The sequence below is a fragment of the Panthera uncia genome, chromosome F1 (genome assembly GCF_023721935.1).
Source record: "Panthera uncia isolate 11264 chromosome F1, Puncia_PCG_1.0, whole genome shotgun sequence".
NCBI lineage: Eukaryota > Metazoa > Chordata > Mammalia > Carnivora > Felidae > Panthera > Panthera uncia.
The window spans coordinates 63,957,387-63,967,764 of NC_064813.1; the positions used below are offsets into that span (position 1 = coordinate 63,957,387).

Here is a 10,378-nt window from a genome sequence, read left to right on the forward strand (position 1 = left end):
TTGCCTATATTTTAATGCCTCACCTTTCTTATTTCTGTATCCATTTTTCTCTCTATATTATCATGTATTGCAACTATTACTTCTCTATATGGTCCTTAGACATGTATGGGGAGCAGGAAGCTTTCACACTATCCCTTCCTACTTCCTACTTCTGAGAAAGCCATCATCTTCCTTTCTCATCCAGCCCCCCCATGCTCACGTTAAATATAGCAGAACCAAAATTTCCATGGAAAACAGAAAGCAAAGCATTCAGAAGCGATAGAAGAGAACACTCTCCTTTCTTCTGGCCTGTTTCCTAGTTTGTTTTACACCCACTCTGATTTTGTTTTTGTTCTGCTACACTCGAGTAAATTATGACCCACGTGCAGCCACTGTTTGTGGAACCACAACCCTTGCATTACACGGAATCTACAACTTGGCAAAGAAATGAAAACGTGCAAGCTGGATGGGGGACCACTGATATTCAAAGGCACTGAAATTTACATACAGAGAACCGTGCAGGACATAAGTGTGCCACTCCGTGAACTTCCACAGGTTAATAAACTTTTCTGTAAGGGACATTCAGAACAGAACTTCGGAGACATCTCCAAAATTTCCCCCACGCTCCTTCACATCCGACACAACTCCTCTCCTGCCCCAGGACATCTAACCCGGCGTCTAACACTGAAGGTGGATTTTACATGTTCTGGTATTTTATAGAAATCGGTTCCGATAACTTACAGGCTTCTGTTTCTGCTTTCTTTCACTCAGCATCATGTTTACGAGATTCCCCTCTACTGTCTTATTTTGCTGTAAGTTCTTTTACTTTCTGGGCTGCTATGGAATACACCGCAATTTGATGCTAGGTATTTGCCTTACGCTTTTTGTTGTGGTCTTACATTTCCTTGTGTGGTTTGAAATTTCTATCTAGTATTGTTTTCCTTCTGCGTGAAGAGTTTTCTTTACTATTTCGTGCAATGCATGTCTACGGACAGTAATCTCTTTCACTCTTTTCCTGAAAATGTCTTTATTTCACCTCTTTAAAAACGTTTATTTTCTTTATTGTGTTACAGCTTGCATGCCATACAGTTCACCTATTACACTGTGCAACTCAGTGATGTTTAGTGTATTTTCAGACTTGTGCAACAATCATAGCAATCTAATTGTAGAATATTTGCCTCACCCTATCCTCCCCCAGCCCCCTACCCCAGGCATTTGCCTATTCTGGCCATTGCATAGCAATGGAATCATAGGATATGTGTTCTTATTTCAACCAGCTTCTGTCACTTAGCGTAATGTTTTCAGAGTTCATCCATGCTGTAACATCGATTTTAATCCAGCCACATCAATACTTAAGTTAAATGTTAACATACATTTAATGCTAAATAATCTTCCATTGTGTGGGTATACCATATTCTATCTGTCCATCCATCATTTGATGGACATTTAGATCATTCCCACTTTTTGACTGTTGTGGACAGTGCCTCTGTGTACGAGTTCTACTTCCGTTCTCTTGGGTAGACATACCTAGAAGTGGAATGACCGGGTCATATGGTGGCGGCAGGTTTAAATTTTTGAGAAACGGTTCAACTGCTTTCCGAGGTGACAGAGCCATTTTACATTCTCACAGCGGTACCGAGGGTCCTAATTTTTATATCCTCACCCCCACTTGTTACTGTCTGTCTTTTGCTCATGGTCATCTCAGTGAGTGTCATATGAGGCAAGTTGTGGCCTCTCCCTATGAAATACAGGAAATCAAACCCTCCGTTGGGCAGCCAATGTCACATAAATAGCCAGAAGAACAACTGAGATTTAAATCCAAAATTCCGAAGCAAGGCTCTTTCCCGGGCAAGATAACAGGAGAGTAGAGGGGTGGCTCCCATGTGCAAGCGAAGATAAGACCACTGTAGGTAGGAACAAAGGGCAGGATCAAGGGTCTGCTTCGAGTGTTGTGTCCTCAGCCCATCCCTGCCCTCACTCAGGGTCCAAGAAGCCAGTCACATTTTAGAAAGACCCTGTTATGATTGGAAGGTATGTGCTTTCTCGCAGGTCCCACAAGAGAAAGAGGTTCTCGCAGGACCCTGTTTGCCGCCCAAACCCCCACCCCAATGACTGTATTGTGTCGAAGAAAATCATCTCCCTGAGAGATGTTCTATCTCAAGCCGGGCGGGTAGTTCCTATTACTGAGATGAACTCACAGGTGATGAAGGACCACTGGTTAGTGAACTTCCTGTGTCTCAGTTCCCTCTCTGAGAGAGCACTTTGAAAACCCCAGGAGGGCTGCTCCGAAGGCCCAGGGGCTTCTGTCTCTATGAGGACCTATCAAGGACACAGTCACGAGAGAGGAGTCCCTCATGCTGGGATAGACTCCCACGGGCCCCATCAAAGTGCTTCACTCCCTTCTAGCTCCAGGAGTGCCCCATGTGACCATAAATGAGAGGGGAAGAAGTGAGCAGAGAGCTTCCTCCCAGCTCCAGACTCTGAGCCATGACTGGACTGCCCATGGCAAGACGTGCAGAGTGCTCCCCACCATTGGGCTCTGGGTAAGGATGCTGTCGCTCAGGCACATTTGCCCCCAGGTCCTTTTCTGGTTGGGGCACTGGGAAGAAACTGAGGGAATTCAGAACTAAGGAGAAGTATCAGATAATTAGGGTCCACAGACATATCATTCAGAACATGAAACCTATTTAAAATAAAACATACACAGATATTCTGCCTTCCTAATGCTATCATACAGTCTGCGTGCAGAATGAGCAAATAGGGCTCTTTTAAAACTAGTATGATCCTGCGCAAGCCATGTCCCTTGTCTGGGTCCCAGTTTCCTCTCTTGCACCATGAAGACACAGAATGAGATCATCTAAAATGGAATCCCCTCCTGACCCAGCGCTTTGGCCCTATGCCTAAATAATTAGATACTATGGAGAATGCAATGGTGAGAACTAGAGCATAGAATGAAAAAGATTTGTTCTAAAAGCATTTTGGAGTAAGAGGAACACAGTATGTTTGAAAAGGACCCGCGTAAGATAACTGCTAATTCATACATGAGATGCACGTGTTAGGTTTCATGAGAGATCTAATTCCAATATCAGGAGACCGAAGGGAGGAGACGAGTAGTTAGTTGTGAGATAAGGGTCTGGACAAATCATCCTGGCTGCCATCGATTCTTTCATTTCCTACCACAACTGGGACATCGGTCGCTGTGCCAAATCCTCCGGGAGGCGGGACGTAAAGTGAGACATCTTTAATTTCAAAATCCTCACAGAAAGTTGCTTCGGAATAAAATAATGAATGGAAAACACTGCAGCACTTGACAGGGTATAGTCGGAGGCAAAGTGAGGAAGGACTACTGGGAATTCAGCAGGGGAGATTGGTGGGGGAGACTGGTGTTCACTGTAGACGCTCAAGGAAAGACAGTGGTGGACTTGAACCCCCAAATGGTTAGATGTCTACAGACTGACTCGGGAAGAAGTGTCTTGGGGGATGCATTGCAAACAAAAAGATTAAAACGAAGTACAGGGACCCATTTGGCAAACGGTGAAATTTCTATGATGATGGTGAAAACAGTGTCTAAAGCACGAATCTGGACCAGAATGACAGGGATTTTCTGTAAGCAGAAGTAGGGATAATGGGTGGATCTCAGACTTCAGGTCACTGGAAGGACTCAGTTTACAGACTGAAGTTCTTTGACAACAGACAGAATTGTCTTATGGGGCAAGAAACTTCAGCCTCCTTATTATTCTTTTTTGTGGTAGTGTTAAAAGATCTTTTATTTTTATGAATTCATGGGAATGTCTGATACAGTTAAGATATTTTTCATGATCCACAATTTCTGACAACTGATGAATGGATAAAGAAATTGGGGTTGATATATACAATGGAATACTACTTGGCAATGAGAAAGAATTAAATCTGGCCTTTTGTAGCAACATGGATGGAACTGGAGAGTGTGATGCTAAGTGAAATAAGTCAGACAGAGAAAGACAGATACCATATGTTTTCACTCTTATGTGGCTCCTGAGAAACTTAACAGAAGACCATGGGGGAGGAGAAGGAAAAAAAAATTTAGAGAGGCAGAGAGCCAAAGCATAAGAGACTCTTAAAAATGGAGAATAAACTGAGGGTTGATGGCGGGTGGGAGGGAAGGGAAAGTGGGTGATGGGCACTGAGGAGGGCACCCGTTGGGATGACCACTGGGTGTTGTATGGAAACCAATTTTACAATAAATTTCATATTAAAAAAAGATATTTTTCATGATCCAATGAAACCCAAGATTATGGGAGCTCCAAAGAGAATTGGTATTTCCTCAAGTTTCTTCCAACACTGACTCAATATCTCTCAGTTTTGGAAACTGAATTAAAACAGTAATTAGAAATATTAAAAGAAAATTAAATAATAATTTTAAAAAGACAATGTAAGGGGAAACCATCAGGGTTTTTTTTGTTTGTTTGTTTTTTGTTTTTTTTGCTATATTGGGTGGGGTGTGAGGGAGAGAGATGAGTAGCCAGAATCTCTGTGAATTGTGACCTGGGGATTGAAGCAAGTGTGGGGAACTAGTTTCAGGGAGAAATAATGCTTGACCTGGTTATGCTGACTTTGATTTCCCAGGTGGAGTATCCAGGGAGTGAATGTCAGCAGGACATCAGCGAGCAGAGAAACAAGGTCCTTTATCTCTAGGGGATACGTTCCAAGACCCCCAGTGATGCCTGAAACCACAAACAGTCCTAAATCCTATATATGCTATGTTTTTTCCAATACATACATACCTATGATAAAGTTTAATTTACAAATAGAGTTAAATTTGTATTTAACAAACAATAAGAGTTACCAACAACAGTAATAAAACAATTATGACAATATACGGTAATAACAGTGATGTGCATGTGGCTTTTCTCTCTCTCAAAATATCTTACCGTACTGTACTCACCCTTCTTGTGATGATGTGAGATGACAAAATACCTAGGTGATGAGATGGAGGAGGTGAATGACGTAGGCGTTGTGACACAGCATTAGTCTACTAGTGGCCTTCTGATGATAGGTCAGAAGGAGGACCGTCTGCTTTCAGACGGCAGTTGACCACAGGTAACTGAAACTGTGGAAAGACAAACCGTGGATAAGGGGGACTATTCTGTAGCTTGAGACTAAGTCTTTGGAGTCATGTGGAAACCTTACCCTCTGAGGAAGGAAAGGGCAAGACGTTGCCTTCCATTATTCAACCTTGAGGCCAGCCCCCATATATCTGGAAGTTTAGCTAAGGTCACTAAACAATTCATCTTGAATGTGGTTGGGAGGCCAGAGATGGAGCAGAAACTTTATATTTATACTTGGAGGGGAAGGAATGTAAAAAGCCTAGAATAAATATGATCTGAGTTGGATAGAAATGTTGGGATGATGTTTTATAGGAGGCACTTCTGCACCTAAGATTTGAAGGAGGTAAAGGCAGAATTGGACAATGGGCAGGTATGGATTTGAAGCAAAGAAAACTAAGGCAAAGGGGAAATCTCTAATATTAAGATGGTTATTAAGGCTTTGCTGAAGCAAGATCACTCAGAAGGATCCTGCCCGGAAATGGTCTTCTGACATCTTAGTAGAGAAACATCCTATCTTTGGAATGAGAAAGTTTCGGCACAAGAAGATGGCATGTTGCCTGGGTTTAGAAGACGGTGCAGCCAGGAGCAAGCAGGGTAAATAACGTAGGTTTGGATGGGATGAGAGGGAGAAGTGAAAAGCAGCTTGGAGAACAGAGGAGGAGACTGGATGCGTTTGTAACACTTTGCCTTTGAGCAAGTGTTCCTTTCTGCCTAGAATACCTTTCTTGTGCTTTTTTCCACCTGGCAGTTCTGACCCTTTACTTCAAATAAAAATGATGTCTTCTGATGTGCCTTGGTGGCTCTGTTGCTTGGGCATCCAACTCTTAATTTTGGCTCAGGTCGTGATCTCATGGTTGATGAGATTGAGCCCTGCATCAGCATGGAGCCTGTTTAAGTTTCTCTCTCCCCTCCCCACCTCAATAAATAAATAAACTTAAAAAAAAATGATGTCTTCTGTGAGGTGGTCCTGATCTCCACTTCCAGCCCAGGGCTCATTCATGGCTCCTCTTGCATATGCAAATAAGCAGTTAGCTACCTTACCCAATTTGCTTTTTCATGTGACAAATATTTCTTGATTCATTCATTATCGTGGTCCAGACCCAACTGTAGGCACCTGAGATTCATCAGGGAGCAAAACAGAAAATCTCCCTGCCCTGGTGGAGCTTGCGTTGTCATAGGGGAGAGAAACCACAAATAGTTGAGATGACAAGTAAGCTCCTTTGTATCGTTAGGACACGTAAGTACCGTGGAAAGGATTAAATGGGGAGTACAGAAAGGTGGTGCTAGGACAGGACCTGGGCGTGGGGAAGGAGGCAGACTCCAGTTCTATTTAGGGCAGCTCAGGCAGGGCTGCTGGGGAGGGCAGATCTGTACCAAGGCTTGGAACAAATGAAAAAGCTACCCAAGGGGAGATTTGGCAGAAGATGGCTCGAGGAAGAGAAAGCTACAACAAAGACTATAAGCTGTCAGGTCACTGAAGAGGTTTGAGTAGGGAAGGCAGGGCCTGACTTGAAATGGAAAGGACAGATGTGGCTGCAGTGTCGAGGACAGGCTACAGACGGACCAACACAAGTAGGATCTGTTAGGAGTCCATTACAGTGATGGAGGTGAGCGAGGTCATGGCTCGAACCCAGTGAAAACCAGCTCCCGGATTTGGCAGAAATACAGAAGCAATGACAACTGTGAGAATTTGGGTCCATGAGCTGCAAGACTGTGACGGTCCATGTGGGAGAGGCGAGGCCTAGTCGGGGAGACCGTGTTGGCTGGGGAGTCTATTTAGAAAGCTGTCTAAACATCTGTGGTGCTTTCAGTCATGACATTGGATGGCATCGACCAAGGAGTGAGTTTACAGAGAAAGGAAAAAAGGAGAACCGACACTGACCGCTGTGAATTAGGAAGGTAGGTCAGGGAGAAAGAACTAGCAAAGGAGGTAAGGGGGGACCAGTCAAGTAGGAAGAAGCTGAATGATGGCACTCTGATAGGAAGATGTAGCCCTGAGAACCAATGAGACGAGTGTGTCAAAGGGCAGGACAGGGACCTCTGTCAAGGCTGGAGGATAGCCTGGGCAAGCTAAGGAACGGGAACTGGATGTGGTAAATGTGAGATAACTCGTGTGTGTGAAGAGGGGTGGTCTGATGGAGTGGTAGGTGGTGAAGGTCTGACTGGAAAGGTTTAAGAGAAAACCAACCATTAGGAATGAGAGTGGAGGCAGCTCTTTGGGGGCGGGGGGTGTTTTTGCAGGAACAGGGGAGGAAACGGACCAGCGGCTCTGGGATAAGTGAGTCAAGAGAAGGACTTTGGGGGGCTTGTCTTTTACTTGTTTAACAAGTGACAACAGGAGCACGTTTCTGTGATGATGCAGTGTTCCAATACAGAGCTGGTTGGCAATGAGTGGCCTTCTCTATTTTCTCTAGTAGAATATTAGTTGCCTAGCTTCACTTACTGTTTTAGCTCCCGTTCTAAGAACAATACCTCCAATACAGAAAATGTTCAATAAATTTTTGTCACATAGATCTCTCAGTACAAGTTAAATATTTGCCATCTAAAAAGCAGTAAACCAGAAGAACACACTCCAGGTTGGTGGAGGAGGAAAGCGGAAGGAAGGACCAACAAAGTGGCCACAGCTGGGAATAGAAATGCAAAGACATAGATTTGCCCCCTTGTTTTCTGTGGCTCTTATATTAACTCAAACCCCCTTGCCTTGACTGAGATTCACCCCCGAGTCCGAGACCGGTGAAACCCTGACCTACCTGCTCCTGGAGGATGCTGCCAGACCCGAGTCTCCATGAGGAAATGAGAGGGAGCCGAGGGTGAAAGCGCTGATGCTTTGGTATCCAGAAAGTTGAGGAAGAAAATAAACTGAAATTACAAATCAAAATATATAACTGAAATGATGTAATCTTGGTCCAGTATACTACGATATTTTATCAGTATAAATGACAAGGAATATAGGTAAATAATAAGATAAACCTTGGATGAGGAATACTGAAGTTTCCAAAACCTGTATAGTTTCCATTAAGCAAGATAACCGGGTTACACAATGGATTATGGAGGCCAAAAAATGGGCTGTGACACCAGAGACGGACTTAGAGTCTGATTATAAGAGCAGATACTCTGAAGGAAGCTGCTGACAATGGTAAGGGCTAGAAAGGGATCCAAACTCTGGCCTCTTAACGTATTTGCTGGGAGCCCTTTACTCTGGAGGTGGCAGAGGGGAGATAAAGTCCTTTGAGGGATCTTGTCCTTAGGATTTCTGTGGTTCAACTTTCTTCTTCATCCCTCCATGCCTCACAGTCTAGGAATATGAATGGTGAGCCATGGATGCTGGGAATTGGAGCCAGGTAACAGAGTTCATCATCTTGGGCTTTCCCCATCTCCAGGGTGTCCAGGTTTACCTCTTCGTCTTGTTACTTCTAATTTATGTCACCACCGTACTGGGAAACCTGCTGGTATTCCTAGTGGTCCGCCTGGACTCCCAGCTCCACACACCCATGTACCACTTTGTCAGCATCCTCTCCCTGCTGGAGCTTGGCTACACAGCTGCCACGGTCCCCAAGATGCTGTCGAACCTGCTCAGGGAGGAGAAGACCATTTCTTTCTCCGGATGCCTCCTGCAAATCTACGTCTTTCACTCTCTTGGGGCCACTGAGTGCTATCTCCTCACAGCTATGGCTTATGACAGGTATTTAGCCATCTGCCGGCCCCTCCACTACTCCACCCTCATGACCCCAGCACGCTGCGCCAAGATCGCCGTTGGCTGTTGGTTGGGAGGTCTGACTGGGCCGGTGGCTGAGATTTCCCTGGTGTCGCGTCTCCCTTTCTGTGGCCCCAATCGCATTCAGCACATCTTTTGTGATTTCCCGCCCGTGCTGAGCTTGGCTTGTACTGACACATCTATCAACGTCCTAGTGGACTTTGCTATCAACTCCTGCAAGATCCTGGCCACCTTCCTGTTGATCCTCAGCTCCTATGTCCAGATCGTCCGCACGGTGCTCAGGATTCCTTCAGTTGCAGGCAAGACCAAGGCCTTCTCCACCTGTGCCTCCCACCTGACCGTGGTTCTCATCTTCTACGGGAGCATCCTCTTTATGTACGTGCGGCTGAAGAGTAGCTACTCACTGGACTATGACCGCGCCCTGGCTGTGATCTACTCGGTGCTCACACCTTTCCTCAACCCCTTCGTCTATAGCTTGCGCAACAAGGATATTAAGGAGGCCGTGAGGAGGCAGTTGAAGAGGTCAGGGATACTTATTGAAGTGAAGGTGGGGAAGGCAGGCCAAGGGAGAAGATGAGGTACGGTGACCCAGGGGGTCGCCAGTCACCGCAGATGAGAAGTCAAGCGTTGAGTGCTTTTCTACGTGGGATACAGAACTGGGGCAAGTGCTGCCTGGCTCTCAGCGTCCACATAACCACCACACTGGAGCCACACACGGCCAGAGACCAGAGATTGGAATGTGGTTTTCAAATCTCAGATGTTTGTATACCATACATAGGAATTTCGTCACATCTGGGCCTTACCTACTATATGTCAATATACAGTAAATTTGATGAATATTTAATGTAAATACATTTACTCGTATTCTAAACAATAATATTGAGATACATTTTAGAACAAAAAATAACTGTTTTTTTTTCGTGTACCATTTACACTTAAATGGTATTGCATGTATACCATTTGTTTGTGTATTGAAATGGAAAACACCAGTATAGTAGAGGACAGCGTGTTTTTGACTGTATACATGCGGGTTTAAATCCTAATTCATTCAGTTACTTTGATGACACGATCTTTAGTGAGTAACTCAAACTCTCTGAGTCTTAATTTCACCATTTGTTAAAAACATTTTTTGAAGGTTATTTTGCGAGTTAGTGATAAGGTCTGTATACCACAGGTAAAGTGTCTGGGATACAACTGATAACAATATATATATATATATATATATACACCTGAGTGGCTCAGTTGGTTGAGAGTCCAACTTCGGCTCAGGTCATGATCTCACAGTTTGTGAGTTCAAGCCCCACATCAGGTTTGCTGCTGTCAGGGCAGAGCCTGCTTTGGATCCTCTCTCCCCCTCTCTCTGCCCCTTCCCCACTCATGCTCTCTCTCTTTCAAAAAGAATATATATATATATATATATATATATATATATATACATGTATGTGTATGTATATATGTGTGTATACATAAAAATGTGTGTGTGTGTGTGTGTGTGTGTGCGTGTGCATGTGTGTATCTGCCCCAAACCTCTCATTACTCTGAGCCTTAGAACAATACCCAGGAAAATGTCATTAAGCAAAAGTACTTCCCGGATATT

At 44.3% G+C, this 10,378-nt stretch overlaps 1 protein-coding gene across 1 annotated transcript; it reads left to right on the forward strand.

Annotated features, from left to right (window-relative positions):
- The first annotated feature begins 8,336 nt into the window (after window positions 1-8,336).
- On the forward strand, window positions 8,337-9,358 carry LOC125925991 (olfactory receptor 6N1). Its single transcript, XM_049635295.1, has one exon. The coding sequence runs from the start codon at window positions 8,384-8,386 to the stop codon at window positions 9,356-9,358; it is 975 nt and encodes a 324-aa protein (XP_049491252.1). The 5' UTR covers window positions 8,337-8,383.
- Window positions 9,359-10,378: the final 1,020 nt, after the last annotated feature.

What these genes read in the sequence shown, in the direction of transcription:
- LOC125925991 (XM_049635295.1), top strand. Translation starts at nt 8,384, where the DNA reads ATGGATGCTGGGAATTGGAGCCAGGTAACAGAGTTCATCATCTTGGGC.